At 43.3% G+C, this 21089-nt stretch overlaps 1 protein-coding gene across 1 annotated transcript in view; it reads left to right on the top strand.

The window, feature by feature from the left end:
- znf385c (zinc finger protein 385C) overlaps positions 1 to 20302 on the top strand; it is a 107800-nt gene extending 87498 nt beyond the window's left edge. The window contains exons 3-10 of the mRNA XM_028412028.1: positions 1025 to 1167; positions 6422 to 6532; positions 10172 to 10391; positions 16009 to 16377; positions 16464 to 16651; positions 17737 to 17835; positions 18359 to 18448; positions 20068 to 20302. Of these exons, the coding sequence (XP_028267829.1) occupies positions 1025 to 1167; positions 6422 to 6532; positions 10172 to 10391; positions 16009 to 16377; positions 16464 to 16651; positions 17737 to 17835; positions 18359 to 18448; positions 20068 to 20298 (1451 nt within the window). The 3' untranslated portion in view covers positions 20299 to 20302. The remainder of the gene's footprint in view (positions 1 to 1024; positions 1168 to 6421; positions 6533 to 10171; positions 10392 to 16008; positions 16378 to 16463; positions 16652 to 17736; positions 17836 to 18358; positions 18449 to 20067) is intronic.
- The last annotated feature ends 787 nt before the right edge of the window (positions 20303 to 21089 follow it).

Genomic DNA, 21089 nt, shown 5'->3' with positions numbered 1-21089 from the left:
TCTTATTTTGGATGTGACAGCGTTGTAGGCCTGTTTGAGCCTTGAGTCTTTGGGTGAACTGTAAGTGGAACAGCTTTTGTCTTTCAAGGGATTGTGTTCAAAGTCAGCACGAGAAGGAGTGTGTTGTTTTGTAACCAGGCTAAAAATATAGGTGAGATGATAGCTTTATAATTTGTTCAATGATTCCACTAGTCTTGAGAAATTTAAGTTAATAATTAATATAACATAATGGCATAAATAAACATCGATCTTTTGCTTTGATTTGAAGTCCTACCAGACTCCAAGCGTCAAAGTGTTATCATTGTAAGGTCACTTATTGTTTTTTTCCTGTTGTGTGAGTGTTGTCACACACAACAGTGTAACGCTGTGCTGTGCGTGTGTTGCACTCATATGATAGGCATACTTTGGGGTGGCCGCGGTGGTGACCCACAGCTGACACCGATGATTGATCCTGGTGCTGGGATAAGTGCCTGCACACCGCTGAGCGCACCGGCCCACTGAAATGCAGCCAGGCGGAAAATTAGAAATCTCTTCATCCCTGCTCCATTTGAAATCCGATATCTCCCATCTTCCCCTTGTGCAGGCACCTTTCCTTAGCCAATAAATCAGTAATTAAATGATGTGTTTATGTGCGTGTGTGTATGCACGTGAGAGGGGGCAGGTGCATGTCTGTGGGGGATAAGCTTGGGCAACTGAGGTCTACGGTAAAAACTCCCCAATCCCCCATCCAAAACACACATGTACACTTCCTGTTTTCTGCATACACATCTTTACACACACTGTATTGTCCCAGATACAAGCATACACACACACACAGGAGCTGTACAATGTGTGCCGGGTGTCAGCTGGAGGTTTAATGGTGCCTCTGGTCTCGAATAAATCAAAGTCAGACCTCCCCTGAGCACTGCACTTGACCTCTTGAAAGCCATCAGCGCAGTTCCATCCTGCAGTCACATTGTGACAGAAATGTCCCATGTGTTAACATTTCTTAACTTCTACCATCCATCTCATTGTGTGTGCACAGGTACATCAGCCCAGGGCAGCCCCCTACTGGCTTCTCTCCCCGTCCCAGGACGGCCCGTGCAGCCTCAGCTCGACCTCAAACACCTCCTGCCCTTCAGACTCAATGGATCCTCTCCTCTCAGCCTCTTCCCTAACTTCAACACGGTGAGTCCAGCAGCTTCTCCTTTCCATATCATGCAGTCGGATAAACAGGGGAATTAAAGAGTGACTTTTATCAACAAGGAATTTCAACAAAGACGCCTAGCAGCACCTCGGATAGCCTGTAAATAACAAGGTGCCTAATTAGATCTTGCAGAAGCGACATGTGAAGGGGTGACTCATTTCTCTGCAGAAAAATATTGTGATTATTCTGGTTTGATCTTGAGGAGAGAAAAAATGTCTTTTAACATTTTGAACTCAGCAAGCGGAGTAACAGTGAATAATCTGAGCACCATCACTGGTATTGATTAAAAAAAACAACCCCCAGCAGACACATTAGCATCATTTTGTGCTCTGGGTCATACCTCGATGGTGAAAGGGTCAGGGGTTATGATCCATAATTTGGTGTCAGGGTTCCACCTCATACTGACTGTGTGAAGAAATATGGACCAATATAATGGTGTCCCTTAATGCTGTTTTTCACTATATTCCCCCTGTCAGACCTCAGCCTCCAAAGCTCTGCAAAGGCCGTGCCTCAGTTTTAGGTTATAATCTTTATTCTAGCAGCGTTGCACCTCTCAGTATTTGTCACCTCAGCATCAGCATCTCAACAGACGAGACCCTTATTACTTTGTTTCAAACGTCAGCAACAAACCGCTCGGTTTTCAAGCACCTTGGCTCTGATGCTTACCCTGCCTTGGTGCCTGGAATTAAAAGCTTGTGTCTTTGATCCTCTACTTACCAGCACTATGCCCATTGTCGTTCTGTGTGTGTATGTGTGCAGGCGTTTCTGATTTCTTTGATCCTACTTTTACACTGTGTGCGTGTTCACTCCTCTCATTGCACTCCGAAACTATCTGCGGTAAATGAATATAAGCCAAAGCATTTGGCTTTAGCATATACATTTTCACACTGAGTGGTGGGGATATAGACATCTGGCTGGTGGTGTGTGAGGGGGCTGGATGAGACCTAAAAGGTCGGTGCATGATGTGTACATTATGTTGAAAAGTGCAGTTTATTCATTTGTTCTGCCGCCCACTGCTTCGGTTCATGAGGTTGCCTGCGCTGCCATGTGGAGGACTGAGCATGCTAGCAGGAGAGGAAGCATGGTAAACACTCACTCCTCTAACACCCTCACGTATTTATATTAGTGGTGGAGGCAATGGGGCAGGTCTCTGGTCATTGTTTTGTCTGCCTTTTGCTTATGAGAAAATTGCTATTCTCAAACTGACGTCTGTGCTTCTCTGTGCTGGTAAAAATAATTTGTGGCAAACCTCTGAAAGTACGTTAGCATTTAAAGCACTGTGTTATTATTCCTGCTTATTTAGTAGCCACCATCGCAGAAAAAAGGCAGTAGATTACAGATAAATGGAGCAAACCAGTACAAAGGAAATCACATTTTCAGGGTTGCAATGATACTCAGTCAGTCATTGTATAAGATAGAATACGACTCGCAGTAGGACTTGGAATCTCCTATAACCAGAATGCAGAAATTATGATAACCACGGAAATAACATCAAATCAGTGTCGCTTCAGTCCCGGGAGGAGATGATTAGCCTCCCTAACACACGGTCTGACAGCACAGCTGTGGCATTAATCACAAAGTCCATTCAACGGGGAGCCCCAGGTTCTCTTAGCTCTGATAAGGCACACGTTGTCCCAGACGTGTGCGGGGGGGGGAAAGATGAATGCACCTGTCTCCAAAGCTAAATATCCCCTGGTTCCCCTGGTGTCCTTTCTTACATCCTCCCCCTCCTCATCCCTCTCTCTCTCTCTCTCTCTCTCTCTCTCTCTCCCTGAAACCCCATCATGGGCTCAGCAGCCCGGCGCAGGATAACTTCTGTCTGCACCAGGATGGCGGGGGAGAACGGAGGGTTTGGACAAAAGACGCATTTATAGCAGTTGGTTCAGGATGGCTGCAGTCAGACAATGGGCACATTCTTCAGTACCTAAAACAAATAGCTGTGTGCAGCCTGCCTTGCTGAGGTGGACAGAGGGCAGCAGGAGTGGGAGAGCTAGGTTTCTGTGGTCAGGCTGCAGCTGCTGAAGAGAAAAGTCAGTCAGTCCCAGAGGTAGCGTTGAGTCATGTAGAAGAGGCCAAAGTAAAGCAACAAAGGTAAAGATAGCCCTCAGGGAGAGATATACCTCCTGCACAGTCAGGTGTGTTTATGTTCCCTCTCACACCTGGCTGTGAGGAATCTGTAGTAAACAGAGTCCTGCAGAGAAGGCTGCTGCTTGGACACGGCACAGCTTTGTGTGGCATGCACGGATCCGATGTTCACAGCTTGTGTATCAGAAAGAAAGAAAGGCAGTGTGCCATCAACAGTCCTTCATCTCCGGGCAGCTGAGGCTGTCAGCAGTGCCGCTGCCGGTGAGCATGGCCGTACAAGTCAGTGTGAGAGCGGTGCTCTTCTCAGCCATTCTCAGAACCCCTCTCCCTTGTGAGTGAGAAGAATGGACTTGGCTGGACCCTGTGCCAGCCTGTGGCAAGATCCAAGGTGATTGTTATATTTGATATGGTGCTGAAGGGTGCTTCAGCGAAATCAGCTGTCACTGTGGAACGCAGATCTCATAATGAAGCATCAGCTTTCATTCTGCTGTATATAGTGTGCCTCCCTGGGACAGTTAAAACTGAATTAGTCTGTCTAAAACCTTCCCTAGAAACACTTTTACTGTGGGCTACAGTGACTCCGAATGTATAATGACAGTTGTGTTGCTGTTAATGGCCAATACAGTCACGAAGAGCAAACTTTATCCTCCAGTGGATGCTTTAAATTTCACCCACTGATGCAAGGCATAGCACAGCACCCAGAGTTATTGACACCTCTCAGAAACATCGTCAAGCAACATCTGAATCTTTTTTTATCTTGTACTGCAGCATAGTGCTGTATTGAGACATCACGGCTCTGCCCTGTCTTTGAGGTTTTGATGTTTAAGGGGTTTTTTTTTATAGTGATGAGAAGGGGGAGGTGTTTGATTAATATATTCTACCCTGTGAGAGGAGGCAGCCCTGATGACTACTTTACAGTCTGCAATGCATCAAGAGTGAATCTGACACACTCTTAATTATTAGTTAAACACAGTGGCCATGTTACTTAATTTAGCAAAGCAGAAATGACACCAGCAGAGCATCTACTGTCTTTAAAAAGAAGATTTAAAATTCAGCTAAGGTCAAGACATAGAATGAGAAGCAGCATCCATCTGAGATCAAAATATGTTTTCCCTTTCATCTTTTTATTGCACAAAAAACTACAGGTGTATAAAAAAATTGAAAAACAAATAGTAAAACACTCCACCATTCCACAACACCATTCATCTGTGTTATGTGTCACTGACATCAATGAGACGTCATTTATTTTTCTATAACTTTACTGTAAGGAGTTTGGTCACTGAGCCCACCTTATATTGAAGGTGTGAACTTTATAAAATGTGAAATAGATACAAAGAAAGACATTGACTCAAAAAGACAAGGAAAAATGAGGAAGCTAACTCACTGAGGTGCAAGAGAACGATTATCTCATGTAGTTAGAGTCCAAATACACTGTTACATGCCTCCCCTTCCCTGAGGAGAGGTTTAATCTAACAAATCATGAAATATAACACAGTGTGTACCAAATGATTTAAGTGAACTTGTACTTGTGTGGTTTCAAATCAAACATGGCAGGTTGTGTGCTCACTTTTTCACTCAGTTGCTGACAACCAACCCGAGCCACCATATTTGTACAACTCTGAAAACTGGTTAATGGTCCTTTCACTTCTGCTCATGTAGCTACTGAGAATGAGAAGAGTGCACTGTCTGTCATACATGCCTGTGTTAATTCTATGCATTCAGAATAATAAAGGTGTAAGTACCTGATATGTGACTGACCCTTTGCTTCAGGTGCTTTAGGCCACACAACAGCAGCATTGTGTAAATTTATCGGCTTTATGATTTTTTGACGGCCTTTAGAAATGTAATCCTTTTTCCCACCGAACAGCAGTGACAGTAAGTCTGAATGTATTAACTTTTGTACTAGTCCCATCTCTTTTCTGCATCCTGCTGGATCAGTAGCAGCATCAGTGCAATAATTACATAAAGAGAATATGATAGAGCAGGCCTCTGCTGAGGTGCTGCCCTGTTATCTTATCTTTTCAATCTGAAGTGCACTCTTAAGATGTTTGGCTCTTAATGAGCATATGTAATCAAAATACAGCTGCTGGTCACGTCGTTCTTTGTGTAGGCGAAAGAGACATGAAGCTCAGTCAATGACTGCACATTAAAGGGTAATGCAACAGCATGAGACTTTATGTGCTCCAGATTTAGGCATAAACCTGCTCAGCTGTCACTGAAACGCACTCCCTGCACATCCCATCTTCTTAGTTGTTACTATGAATATATTTTTATAGTGATGCACTGATTACTGTGTGAGGAGCAGATTCTCTTCATGCCCTCTGGTGGCACATGGGGAGGTTTTAGATTGTTGCAACTCTAGATCAGGAACTCTTTGATACTGACATTTTCAGATCATCTGTGATCTTTAGTGCATACTGAAGATTACTCACTGATATGTGATCCTATGCATATGTTAGGTTTATCTACTGTGACATAAATGCATCCCTTGAAAACACACTAGATCTAAAATGGCATTATGCATTAATGACAAAGGTGTAATCGCTGTAAATATAGGAGTTTGATCTGCACACACCCACAAAATGCTAATAACACAAAGCAGACTGGATGATCAAGGGTGTGATGACTCACAAATAGTATATTATCAGTAATGGACGCCATGGGACCCTGACAGTCGCATTGTATCAATCACATTGCTGTTTTTCTTTTTCTAAAACTAACCAAGTATTTAAACTAAAGATAAATAGAAGATGAAAACAAGAAATGAAGATATCAAGTCTTCTGGAGGAGAAGGTGAAAGTCAAAAAATAAGTACAACAGCCTCTGACAAGGACTGTCTGGCAGCCTTTTGGCAACTTCTTTAGGGTTAGGAACACTGCCTGTGGCTGTACTGAGCGAACTGTGGGTCACTGTGTGTCCTGTGTGTGTGTGTGTATAATACATTGATGCAAAACAAAAAGTGTTCCTGTCTGCTGATGGAGGATATTTTATTAAAAAAGAAAAAAGCGCACTTTGAAGATTGAACTTGGCTTTATAAGAAATAACATCACCTCAGCTCACCTCTGAGATGAAGTTGCTTTTCTCTGTTGGGAAAATCAAAACAGTATGGACTTAATGTTGTTTGTGCTGGTCGTTTTCTTTGTCCCTCAGATGGACCCTGTCCAGAAGGCAGTGATCAACCACACGTTTGGCGTCCCTCAGCCCCTCAAGAAGAAACAGATTATCTCCTGCAACATTTGCCACCTGCGCTTTAACTCCACGGTAAGAAACGGCTCATTGGCTTTATGCTGTGGTGTTTATGAGGAAGTCTGTGGGATGGTGAGAGAGAAAAAGACTTAAATAGAAGCTCTTTCTACCAGAAAGTGAGTCTAGCCTCGGAGAAGAATGGAGGATGTGCGATAGTCTAGTCAAGTGTTGGTCTTTGTTATTACCTCGCTACAATTACCTCAGCTCATATCATTCCCACTGACACTGCATTTTGTATGCTGTGTGTGTATCAAAACAAACTGTGTCTTTTTTTCTACAGATGGATGCATGTAACTTTTTTTTGGTTATGTGTGTAAAAGTTTTCTTCTTGGTTGAAATCTGTGTGTGACTGAGTTGTTTTGGTGTGAGGGATTAGACAGCAGGGAGAGCTGCCGTTTATCAGCAAAGAGCAGAAACAATCAGCCGCCACAGCAGGAGACAGAAGTCTTAGCTGCCTGTTCCTTTTTTTCTGTTTCCACTGCACACACATACTGTATACATGAGAGCATCCACAGACGCACACGGGCAGACATCCCATGACATTTCTTGCATATTCATATACACACATAGATAATAGTCCAGCCTTAAGACATCTCAGGCCTGGGCACAGTAAAACACACACACACTTTTATTTGGACTATCTTCAAAGCAAGTCTGATGCACAGGAGACAGTGAGCTGAGGGGGAGAGGAGACGCAGACGTGCTCTTCGCACACTAGAGCAAATCCCATTCCCAGCCTCCGCACACCGACTTAAAGAGGAGTGTCAGGTCTGACTGTAGCTTTATCTGTCTCTCGGAGAGCATGAATACTCTCCTAACACTTCCATGCACCTTCCTCAGAGTCTGCTCAGATATTATACCAAGTTATCCCCATGCATAATGCTCAAAGGAGAAGCAGGTTTCTCTGCTCCTTAATATAGCACAAATTGACCTAAAAGAGCAATTTAACAGCAGCTGACAGTCTGGTTTCTGCTGCAGAGATGTACAGGTGTGCTGTGTCAGTGCATAGTGACAGCATTGCCGGGTGTGGATACAGGTGCAAAAGAGCACACATAGAGAATGTTATAATACACAGCAAGTCTATAGAGGGTGGAGGTTAGTGTGGATGGATGGGCTGAGGCTGAGGCTGAGGCTGAGGCTGAGGCTGATGATGATGATAATGATGATGATGATGATGAAATGCCTACTCATTGTGGAAGGCTAGTTCATTACACATTCATTCACATACACATAAATATCTGGCCTTAAGGTGCTGCCTTCTTTTCCTTGGCTGATCCAGTAAGGTAATCCCTTGTACCTTCCTCTGACCGTTATATAGAAATATAGCAAGCTCTGCAAACAAAAGTTTTGCAGCTGAGTGCTAAAGTGAGGGATGCTTTAAGACAGCTTGTGACATAAATAAGAAATCTTTCATAGGCCACAGATTGGTTTGCAAAGCGCTCCCTGAGGTGAGGCACAGCTCGTGTATATTTTTTGTTTAATGCATACAAAAAAACATGGAATGTTGGCTTTACAGGGAGATTTTGTCATCTAGGAACAGTGGGACTGACTTGTTGTACAGGAAAATATTAGACATACATGAATAGAATCATTGTACAGTATTAATTCTCTTTGTGTGCTTATGCAAAGAAATCATTTAGTATCTTACCTTTTCTTTACTATCTTGTCACTTGTGATTGGGCTGCCTGTATTTATAGCAAATAAGCTGAAAAACAGACAACTGACTGGTAATTTAGATAAAAAAAAGGATTATTTACACTGTACATATTGTGACTGGAGGGGAAATTGCGCAGTCTGAAGTCAGATGAGGCGGCTCAGTGATTGTTGAATTAAACAAGCAACTTAACGTGTGTCAGGTTTTTCCTCCAACAATGTGACATTATGTAGAGAGGATTCAATGCCTTTTCCAGGTTAAGGAAAGTGATATGTCTTACACCCCCTCAACATATGTACATGTACAGATACAGTCCCACGTTTGCTTTTATCTCAGGGATCTCTTAATCAGTGGACAATCTCATATCCCTTTGAAAAGTCTCCCTGTAGTCTCTCCTGCTGTGGTGGTGAAAACCAAAGCTCATTTCACACCTTGTCCCTCGGCCTCCGCTGAGACTCAGTTGGAAGGAGGGGCTGGTTGGTTGAGAATCCACCAGCTGAATGTTTCGCTTTCCACTCAAGGCTTTTTACAGCCGATCAGTCACACAATGTGCTGATGTGTTTGAGTTGTTTTTACAGATGCTTAGGCAGTCACTTTATTTAGCGGCAACACACCATTAGGCTTGCTAGGTACACATAGTTACCACTAGCTTACATCAGACAGGAGATGGTGATGTATGTCCTTAAGTGTGTCTTTGCTCTAATGCTACACAAGCAGCAATGTTTTTTGTTGCAACAGACCAATCAGTATGATTGACAAAAGGCAATTATACCCTCTGCTTCACCTTCTCACGTTTCACAGGGATGGAATAGATTTTACTCACTATCCCATCTTGTGGCAGAAAGTAGTACTACAAGCTATGTCCCATATGTCTGCACTCATCACAGGACACAGTCTACATAGCGTCCATCATAGACTACTAGGTCAAAACAATGGTTGCTAAATGATCCTTGGAAGATGTCCTGACTTGATATGTCTGTTGCCTAGCAACAGTCAATATTAAAATTTTAAAGTTTGCTCTTTGGCCATTTGAGTTCTGTTTGTGAAATCAACTGTATCAAACCATCACAGGCATGCAGTGAATCTTAGGATGTGTCGGTCTACAAAGGATCAGCTAGTATAGTCACAGTCTGACACTTGGAGGTCTGTTAGTTCGGTAACACAATACATGGTGTGATTTTTTTTGTTGTTGTATAGCTCCACACACTGCTTCACATACACAAACATACAATAAGACTAGACTACTAGTATGTATTCCTTTATCCTTAATTAGTCCATGTGAAAATGTTCATATTACTCAGTAATCTGTACATTGTTTAAAGCTCATATGAAACAATAGTCTTGTAATAATTGTGTCATATTGAACCAGTATTTCCTTCACAATGCCTCACATTTTCAATAATTGTGTTCTGTTCACATCAGAGGCCGATGAGGGTTGACCCCCAGAGGTTGTTGTAGTTTTTAATGAGTGATCTCTGTATTGATTTCTCTGCTATTCTTATGTATCCACGGTTGTTCTGACAGCAGGGGCTTTGTTCTGAGACTGAACAGGGCCGTCGGAGTGATGAGAATGTGAAGGTAAATCATGATCTACCCGGAGGGAAATTTGCGTGTTTATTGCTGCATTGCTCCCGTCAGAATGTGTTTTGCGTCTGATTTGTGTTTGAGTGCTCAAATGTGTGTGACATTAGTGTGTATTGCCACACGTGTCTAGGTTTTGCACAGGCTGACTCTTACAGTGCGCATAAATGGGGTAGTCGTAGAGATGGAATCCTGCTCTCTTGTTGCATATTACACATGCAATTATACCTCTGGCCTCCCAATGTGCCAGCACTGTTATCAGGTGGAAACAGACTCTCCTCCTTGCAGCTATCTATGCTTATGCCTGCGAGAAAGTGAATATTCAGGCATGCATTTTAACATTTATTGCACGTGGACTCCAGTCCCTCCAGCAGACAATGCATTTAGTCCATTCTGCTTTTTTCTTTTTTTCCCCACAGAACCAAGCAGAGGCCCACTATAAAGGACACAAGCATGCCCGCAAACTTAAAGCCATGGAGGCCCAGAAGAATAGGCAGCGGCGAGCCGGGGAGGCCTCGTCCACAGCGAGGGAGAGGGACCGAGACAGAGACAGAGACAGAGAGCGGGACAAAAACAAGACATCCACCTCCGAGGCCACTCTTCCTGCACTTATGGATACAAGCTTAGTGGAAGGAACAAGTAGGTACAGCGATGGAGAGAGCGGAGCAGCAGGAGTGTGTATTTTGTAACAGATCCATCTCCACCCCTCTCAGTCTATCACGCTTTGGTTCCTCTAATTCCCTCCCTTTGCTCCAGTGCATCTTTCTAAACCCCATCTACTAGCACGCTCCACACATTATTGACAGCTTTCATCCTCCTGCTGCACATCCCGGGCACCCTTATCTGCTTCCTTCTGCTCCATTGTGTTACACTTTGAGATTACATCTTCCGTACACCTTATCCCTCACCCTCCTGCTCCTCTATCCGTTCTATGCATTGAAACCTCAGCAATTTCACCTCACATTGTTCCCCTTCTAGAACTACTCTGACCTGGCCCTCTTTGTCCCTGTGATGGATAGAACGCTGCAGAACTGTGGGATTGTGGGAAGTCTAGGAGCAAGAGATGTTGTGTAAATAAAGGGTCTGGCTGAAATCGATTGGCGCCTCACTGGGATGGTTTTTACCCTCTTTTGCCTCTTAATTTCCACTGCGTGACTCACCCCTTACTCCCCCCTGATCTCTCCTGTCTATCTCTGTCAGAGAGGGTAGCTGCAGAAGCAGAGTTGGTGTATTTGTGTTGCGTGAAAAGAACAGTTGAGATAATTGTGAGCACAATGTCGAGGAGGCTTTTCATTTAATAGTCTGTCTAAAAATAAAATCTACAGAAGCTTAGAAGGATATAATAAAAACAGTTTAACTTTTGATAAAGGAAGAGAAGTGCATTAGTTTTCTGTTGACTTTTTCTATCAGCTCCAATGGCATTTGACTGCAGAGTGAGCCCATGACCATCTCATGTTGCACTTCCATACTTTTCATTTATCCATCCAAAGTGTTGGCAGTGTAGAAGAGGAAGCGCATTTCCCCCCCTTCTCTCCACTCTACTTTTCAACTTCCCTGCCCCAGAGAAGATCTATATCTGAGCAGAATTTCAAAATCTGCTTGGATGCAAGGTGGAATATCAGAGAAGAGATATGAAGATAGTGGGAGAGGAGGGAGACAGTTTATGCCCCCTGACAGGCATGCTCATGTGTGTATGGACACACACATATTTCTTGCCTCCAGCGCCAACATTCTCCTTCAGAGAGGAGAAAGTGGACAAAAGACCAGCAGCCTGATAACGCTTCTCATCAAATCTCATTTTAATATTCCGCCGTTGCAAAGAGGAGCTCTGAAAGAGGGAAGCAGCGCCGGAGACGAAACGAGATGATGAGTGGAAAATGAAAGATAAGATGAAATGAATGAAGGAGACTGAGGGAGAGAGGAAGGAACGTGGAGGAGAGGGTCAGTGGAGAGAGAAAGTAGATAAGTCATAGCTGGTTCTTATGCTGTGAATAATTTTACAGCTCCAAGGCAATTTTGTGAGGAGGAACACTCTTTAATAAGCCCAATTGTGTGATTGGCCTAATGTGAAATTGAAATGCAGCAGTGCGAGCCAGCGCTGGCATGCACCACAATGCCAAACTGTAATGGAATAGTGCTCCAAATTAACACTCTATGAAATGAGTTATGTCTGCCATGAAACTAAAGGCTGGTAGGGAGCTGTCTGAGGGTAATGCCCACATTGTCTGCCATCAGGAACCAATAACACACCTGTCGGCTCTGCCTCTAAGCACGCTGACTGTCTGGCTCAGAATAAACAGACTTCCTCTGGACCCCCAAGGTCAGCCACTTCAGCTGCATCACAATACCTGCTAATGCACATGTAGACACAGGAGGCGGCTACTATTCATACAACACCTTGTGACTGTGAGGCGTTGGATGGAGTTCACAATGCACCTAAATCTGGGGCCCTGCCACTGTGGAATGGGTCCAAGTAATTAAAATGTGGGTGTGTCACAGCACAATTGACAAGAATAGTAAAACATACAAATTTAGCAATATGACATGATGAGACAGAACCTCTGAGGAATTATGGCAAATTATGAAACTACAAGCTACAAAGTCCATAGAGAGTAAGGAGTGAGTTGGATAGTTTGAGCCATAAAATGCTGGTTCCCTTTAACTACTTTAGGGTTCTACATTAACCAACTAGTTATTTTGTTACCGTGACAACCAAGGTCAGCTAACCTTAAAGAGATGGTGTACTGCTGGAGGGGTACTCTTTTCATAAAGCTTAGCACAGGCTCCTAAAATCACATGAGGTAAACTTCAACACCCACAATGCAATGTGCTCATGTTTTGTTATTTGTGATTAATGCTGTGTTCTGAGTACTCGTATGTTGAAATTTTGGCCCTGACTTTTTCCTCAGACGTGTTAAAGTCAGGGTGACATTGGTCTTGTGCATGTGGAACACAAACTGGGAAATTTCAGTTTCAAGTGCGGCAAGAATGCAACATAAAATTGGCTGCACTAAAGTGAAGCTAAACTGATGATAATCTATCACCTAATTTCAAATGTGCATAGCATGTTTTTAGTACAGTAATTTTGCTGTAAAACAAAAGCAAAACAGTTTTTTTATCTTCAGATCTGCTTCACTGAGCCTGTTTTTTTAGCTTTTTCCTGTTTTTGGGGGGGATTATGACATCCTGTCCAAGTCTAACCTTCCATATGCTTGTGCAACTTCATCCAGAAGGAGCCTGTCTGGCAGACTGGGACTCCTCCCCTGCCTGGTACAAGGCAGCTCTACACGATCCATCACTGGTTTTGTTGTAGGACACTCGGCTTGGCAGGGGCCTCTTCCTCCTCCATGCGCTGCCATTCCTCCACATTGTGTTCTGATTCATATAAGTAGCCCTGAATGCCTCTCCAGCATTGCACTTATGTCTGTAGCATCATACAAACAATGTGGAAGTATTTGTAGTTTGAATAACAGCCCTAGAGCTGGCAAACGATTTGCATCTCCAGACTTTTACAGGCTAATGAGTAGGAAGTGCTGGCTGCAGACTAAGTAGAAGCGAAATAAACAATATTCATTTACATGTACAACCAATACAATCCACTAGCTAATCAAAATTTTAAATGTTGTAGACATTCAAAGGTATTATCACAATTCATGCATGCAGGAAGGAGACAGGGAAGGCAGGGATGTGTCTTTCCAGTCATAGAAAGGGATTAATCAATGCTTATAAACCATGTCCTGGACCAACAAAGGACACTGGGCGAGCAAGTGAAAGAGCCAGCGTCAAGAGACAGAGAGCCTGCATCAATCATGACAAGCATCAATCACCCTCGGCTTTGATTGACTCCGCTGTTGAAGCCGTCTTTGCAGGGACTCTGACAGTCACCACAGTAATGATGATTTAAAGTGAGGATTTTTTCCCCCTGGGAAGTTGTTTATGTTCTGAGGCTGCCTTGAATCAGTGTTTGCCCGCTAAATCAAGCCCTCTGTGTGTGTGTGTGTGTGTGTATGCATAATGAGTCCAATATTCATATTCCTTTGGCTGTGGTTAAAGTTCTTAGCAGATCAATCTGCTGAACTGAGATTGTCCAAGTTATGTTTAAGCCTGTCAGACTATTAAAAACATGGATTAAAGTTGTGATTGCCTGCACAGCATCGATCCAGAAATTCATTATTTGCTGCTGTGTGGTTGCACTCCGCAGAGGGCTTGCTGGCACTGCCAATATGTTGGCCTTTGGTTTTGACAGTTTTTCCAATTTATGGCGGACGTCTTTGCAGTCTTGACAATGGTCAGATGGCACAGGGGACTTCAGAATGTATGTAATGGAAGAACATTTAAGTTTTCTTAGGGGTTAGAGTGTTTCTTAAATACAGTGAACATACCTGAAACTCAGCGGGGATATTTGAAATGATTCTCAGCTGAATTAGGTCCCCTGTGATCTGAATCCTTTGATTCCCACCAACCTCCTTGTCTTCCTCTGTACGGTTCCTGCTAAATCCATTGATCAGTATCACTCCCCTCTGGAGACTTCTCAGGTGGCCTCGTCTTTCACATACATACACTCAGGATTGTACCTCTCCCAGAGAGAGGAGCTCAAATCCCTCAAGGGTCACTCTCATTACAGCGAGGGGACTGTCTAATCTTGCTCCTATATAGTTTCTTTTTCTTTAGCTGGAATGAGAGAGGAAGACCCTTATCTCCAATGATGAATTTACTCTGAGACGTAAAAGGAAAAATCAATGAAGCATAGTTGCTCTGAGGTGGGTGGTGTGTGTGTGGGGAGAAAGCTCACTAAATGAAATAGAGATATTCAGAGAGTGTAGCACGCAGTGCTTCGGGGTGAAGTGTGTGACTCCCTGGGGAGGCGGATGGGGTGAAGGAGAGATGTGTAATGGAGCACTAGTGACTTATCGGCTGGGCCTGGCAGTCGATGGGTTTGTTTGTATTGACTCAGGGTCCACTTGATGTTTTGAATAGTGAGGGAGACTGAGGAAAAGAGAAGAGAGGCTGATGGCATTTACCTCTTAAACCAACTCTTATCTAGTCTGTTGCACATGCTTTTAAAACAAAGGCTTTAGTTTATCAGAGAAGTAATGCTTGAAAGCTTGAAAATGGTTGTTAGAATTATTTCTGATGGCTACATATTTACAGTCAAAAGGTTAAGTTGCTGGTTAAAATGCAAGGAGATTTTAGTTTCTTTTTGCCCTGAACGGCAAGGTTGAACGTCACTAAAAGACACGTCACACATTGAAAAAGAAGTTGCAATTTCACTTATTACTAATCCTATAAGTATCATACTTGTGTCATTATATTTGTTACCAAACACACCTCTTAATAATCCCTGTAAACACCTCTAAGGCCTCCACATACTGCTTGTTTTTGTAATTTATGCAGAAATCAAGACAAATTCAGAATGAAATATTCAAATGCTGCCCTGAATTTGGAACTTTTTATGATTTCCAGCTGCACATGACACACATCATGAAGGACAGTGTTATATGAAAAATAATAATCTCTTCTCATCATCATTGATCATTATGACTGATTTATTAGAGCAAAACATGGGCAAACATCTAGGAAGAAGCTTCACTGGATTAATTGTAACAGATGTTTTTCTATTTATTTAGTTAAACATTTCCTCACTGAAAAATTTTGAAAAAATTATCAGTGATCAATGATGTATTTATCCTCTAGGAGTGTCCTATTGCACATTATCATTATCATTGTGTTGTTAGCATATAAGAGCGTCCATTGGTCATGTATTGTATTATACCACATTTACTAATTTGTGTCTTTTACTGCTTTCTGTTGAAATCTGACTTTTCTGGTTAGAAGGAAAAAAACACTGCAATGAAATAATAAATTATTGTCCTTTTTGAAACAACAGCTAAAACATTTTGTGCATGTAAACCTGAATAAAATGCACATCACATGTTTACTGTCTTTTTGACTCGGATATGATTTCCAAACTAGTAGGCATCATTAACTGTGCTTGCAGGCACAGCACAGACATGACTATTTTCTGCAAATAAATCATCTAATGTCTAAAACTGAACATATTTTTAAGTTTTATCAAGCAGCCAGCTGGCAGTTTTGGGGTATTTTACTGAATATTAACAGCACAGACATATAGAGGCCAACTGCCTTAAGCTAACAAACCTGCCCTGAACAGATGCTGAATATCACATGCTGCTGCCCAACAGTTAAACTGAATCATATTTCATGATATTCTCTCTTTTATCTCATTTTTGTGCAGGCCTTCCATCTGAACTAGAACCACCCAACCTGGAGGTTAAGCTCGAGGAGAGTCCCAGGAGCTCCGTCATGCTGACGCCGGTGTCTGAGGTGTCCACTGTAGACCTGGTCACCCTTTCTCCTCCTCAGATTTCACCTTCCTCACAGCTCTCCGAGACTGCGTCAGACACCAGCGCCCCCGAAGTCCCAGAGGCCGCAGAAGCCGCTGGACCTACCACCGAGTCAGGCAGCCGGGCGGACGCCTCAAGCACAAACGAGGAGCCACACACAGATGACGAGAAAGACCCCAAGAAGAGCAAAACTCACCTCCACTGTCCTGTTTGTAAAGTCACAGTCAATTCTATCTCCCAACTGGAAGCACATAACAGCGGTGAGGCTTTTCACATTTGCACTTGTTCTCAGTTAGAGGTTTGCACAACACTAAACCTGTCCACTCTCTGCTTTTTTTTCCACTAGGCACAAAGCACAAACTGATGCTGGAGGGTCACAGTGTTCTGCCACGGCGCAGGGGGAAAGTGGTGGCTGCTCGTGCAGGTTGTAAGAGCAAGAGGCTGGCCAGCAAGGGCAGCGTCGGAGTGCCCAGCAAGAACTTACAGTGTGAAGTGTGTGAGATCTTTGTGAACTCCGAGACCCAACTTAGCCAGGTAAAGTTAAAAATAAACGAGTGTAGTAAATGACATCAAACTTATGACCTCAGTGAACTTTTAACACCTCAGAAGTTTCTGCTGTTAAGAAGTTGGAGAGTAAGAGAGCAGAGCCAACACTCTGGGACTGCTCTATCCTCTCTGTGCTGTATGAAATGAAAGATGAGGATGGAAGCTCAGGAAAGTCCTGCAGATTTGTCAAGGCATACCAAGTGAGAGTGTTGCTAACCTGATAGGATTTTCTTCAAAAGGGCACAGAAGTGATGTTGACTGGAGAGAGAAAAAAAACACTGGAGCCCAATCATTCCAGGCAGCAGAGAAAATGTTGCATATAATTACCTCACCTACGCAGACAGATGATGTGGCCGTGGAATTAATCAGAACCGCCTGCACACACTGAGCAGTTACCTCAGACTTCCAGAGATTGATGTTGAACTTGGATCACCTGTAATGTCACGATTATAAAAGCTAACGAAAATGATGCATAATAAAGTGATCAATATGAATGATGGGAATTTAAAGACCTACGAGAGAATTTGATGGAGGAAATGTGTGTGAGCTCTAATCAAAGCAGTCGTTCCCTTTACAGCCGCATGAATGAAGCCATTGAAGTCGGGCAGTAGAGTGTAGAGTACAGCCAAAAAGCTATTTTTTAACAGATATCATCTAAATCTACTAGTATTTATTCTAACCATATCAAACCAGGTTGGGTAGTTCTCTGCTTTTGATCCCCTTTAAATACTACATCTGCGTCATGGGACCATCTATGCTGGAGAGGAATGTGGAAAAGATATGGGATATTCTGGCATGTGCGAGCAGCGGCCAGGCTGCTTTAGCTTTAAATGCATTCCACCGGTCTTATACAAACCCCCTTCATCCCAGGAGGACATAAGCCTGTAAGTACTGCAGCCAGAGGAGGAGAGTGGCAGCAGTAGAAAGTAATGTGATGTAATTTCTGTGCACTTCAGTCGTACTCAATGTGTATCCATTATTAATTCACCAGATAGCATTTGAGGGCTGTTCCTCTGTGGTACGACAGATGCTTGTTAGTTTGCCTAATGGTATTTTTCTTCTGGTGTCTGCAGCACATGAACAGCAGAAGGCACAAGGATAGGCTGGCCGGAAAACCACCCAAACCCAAATTTACCCCCCACAGCAAGAGCCAGCCAAGCTCCAGCTTAGCGGTAAGTCTGAGCACAAAGACACGGATAAACAAAACACTGTCACGCAAATGTGCATGCACACACACTCGAGGAAGACAAACAAAGCATAATTGGCTTTTTCTTACAGCAGATATGCTTGGACATGCTGTTCAAATTCGTTAAAAAAAAACTGGAGTGAATTCAGCGTAACTTGTAAACTAATGCATTTTTAAACAGCGTCACATTAATTCGTCTCTGTTACAGTGAACTGATTTGACCCCAGCCCAGACAAACACACACAGATTAAATTACATTGTACTTAGGGGCCTCTATGTCTTGGTGAGGCAGCATGTTTGTGTGCTTGTATTGTCACAGAGGTTAAGCTCACACTTTTTGTACTCAGTGAGTCCCCAACCCGTGAGACAGGTCTAAAATAGTCCTGCTCTCCCCACTGACCAGCTCTGACAACAGCAGCCTGAATCAGCACTCCAGATTAATCACTTCTCTGCTCCTGTCATATACACACCTCCCCATCTCTCCTCCTTCTCCTCCTCCCATCCTACAGAACGTGAGGTGGAGTGGCTATGCAGGCGTGGCTGTGTCTGCCATGAAGAAAGCCTTCAGCCAGTACAACCTCACCTCCCTCTCCTCGCAGGTCAGTGGCAGGAGAGGAGGCCAGACTGGGGTTGGAATGGAGGGCGAGAGCTTCAGATGGCCGGACTTTAGGCCTGGCCGTGGAATGGCTCTGGGTTTTTTTACTCACTGGTGTCTGATGTCAGTTAATTCAGAAAATAAGAGAATAGCATTTATTTTCACACATAGCTTTCATTTTTCTGAGTCCTTGACAGACATGAAAGTCCTCTGGTTTAATCACTACTACACAGCCTAATGCTTAGAGTGGAAAAAGATTTAAAATTGAACATTTGTGATGTAATCTGAAGAGTAGAGTGTATGATTAACATGAATAAAGCATTGTTAAATTAAATCTATTAGAGATGCACTATCATCAGTGTTTACTAAGTCGTTGTTGAGTTTTGTAGAGCTCACTCAAAATGTCTCTTATCCATGGAGACCAGGGTTATCCACTTTGGTCCAAGAGTTGTAGTGCTGTTAAAGCAATTTCCAAAACTAGACAAGGTCACAAAGGGTGAAGTAAGTAAGTAAAAAACATTTATTTATCTTTGTGGAAAAAAAGGTTTTCTTTCAGCATTTGTTGATATCATGCAGAGTATCATCCTTACATTTCTCATGCTATACTAATACAGCACAGTCGTTTCTGTGGTATCCAAGTGGTCCTCTGTGAAAAAGTCAACCTATAAATGACCAGTGAGTGAAACATTTAGTTATAAGTCAGAACCATCCTTTTTACATTAGAGAGACTTACAGAGGTATAGTGTGTGTTTAATTAACCCTTGTGCTCCTGAGGAGGTTGTCATGTGTACTAATCTCTGCAGACCTAGATTAAGGCTACTCTGTATAGTTGAATGCAGACCTGATGTTTTGCAACATTAACATTAAACACTAAATGAGAAATGCTTGTGCATTCTTCCACGTGCACACTCTCTAAATGTCATTTGCTGCTGGACGTTCTGACTCTTCAAAGGTTGTGGTAACACTGTTAAGTGACGAACTTAACTTGTCCAAAAATAATTAGGATACAAAACAGAAACTATAAAAAATGTCAAAGCACTTCCAGCTTGCAATTTTCCACTGTCTGAAATGTCAATAGGAAATGGCAGTTGAGTGGAGCTGTGGAAGTTGAGACATGATCTTAAAAAAAAAAAAAATCAAGAAAGTGTTCAGATAAAACTGTCAGTCTGCTGGGCAGACAGGCAAAACAGAAGCATCGGCAGGAGTGTGAAGGTGCTGCAGGGAGAGTTAGCTGATATAAGGATGGTGGTGCACTGGACCATTGTGAAGCAATGATGCACAAGCAAGGTCTTACCTTATCATTAAAGTCGAGGTGAAGTCATGGAGGAGCTACTAAGTTACTTATCTGGCTTAGCAGGGTGACCACATTTCTGCATTGCCTCATTAATTATTTATTTATATTTACGAAACAATATAAAGGATGCATCAGAGGTCGATGTTGATGCTGCTTTACATTCATTGAGGTCACTTTGACAAACAGTTTGCTGAGTGTTGATGTAAGCAGCAATCCGTCGGTCCCCTCGTTGTATGTAGTATGAACATGTTTTATGTGTTCAGCACGGGGCTGTGGGTGTGGGGGAACCTTCTCTCATTTCTCAGTGTCCTCCCTCTTGTCTTCTCCAGACTAAACTGGCCTTGCAGAAGCAGCTGACCAAGAGTTTGACAACTGGCTTCCTGCCCAGCCCCCTCACCCCGCCAACTCTGTGCACAGTGGCAACAAACCCACTGGCCCTGCGCCACCCAGTGGGCACCACCACCTTCATCCAGACGCCAATCCTGGGCCCTGCACTGTTCCGGCCTGCCCCGGGGCCACTGCGAGCCACACACACACCTATCATCTTCTCCCCTTACTGAAGACTCAGCCACCCTCCCGTCTGAGCTCCTCCTCTCTGTCCCTTTACCAAAACCCGAGGCCCTTTTTTTTTTCGTGTGAACCACACAACAAAGGTCACACGCAAACTATGCAGCCCGCCTGACTTAAAATGGGAAGAGTGCACAAGGTCCTGTTGCTCTTTAGGCCATCGGGCCTGTTCTTATCATTAAGGCCAAGATCCCCCATCATGCCTTCTATCTGCTCCTCTTATACTGACCTACGGAGCAGGACAGGCCTCCAGACAGTGACTGGTGCTCTGAGGCCGCTTTTATAGCCATTTCATGGGTCAACATGGTTTGGATTCTGGATATTATTGTGTAATTTATTAGAGAACAAATATAGACAAGTCTAGATGTATGTTTAGTGTGGTTGCCACAAAATAAGGTCCCTTTACTTGATGCTCTTTTAAAAACATTTTTAACTTATGGGTTTATTGGTTCGGAGGTATGATGGAAGGTCATTACAGGTCATCAAAGCAGCTGTACCCGAGCCATACTGCACCTGTGTGGCCGCACAAGCCAGTCTGTTGATCATGTGAGGTCACATGGTAATTATCAAAGAGCTCCCTGGACTATTACTTCTTCATAAGCGTTTGAAGGACAATAGTGACTCCACATTGTGTGTGGTACGTGGATCTATAACTACATGCTGTGTGTCTATGTGTTAAAATTCCATTAGCACCATTTTGCACCTCCAGCCCTCTGCCAAATACTGTTCCCCAAGCCCTTAAAAAATACATGTCTGTCTTTTTCTTTCTGAGTCAAAGCCACAG

Source organism: Parambassis ranga, chromosome 8, assembly GCF_900634625.1.
Source record: "Parambassis ranga chromosome 8, fParRan2.1, whole genome shotgun sequence".
NCBI classification, from domain to species: Eukaryota; Metazoa; Chordata; class Actinopteri; family Ambassidae; genus Parambassis; species Parambassis ranga.
This window is presented reverse-complemented; position numbering and strand designations above follow the sequence as displayed.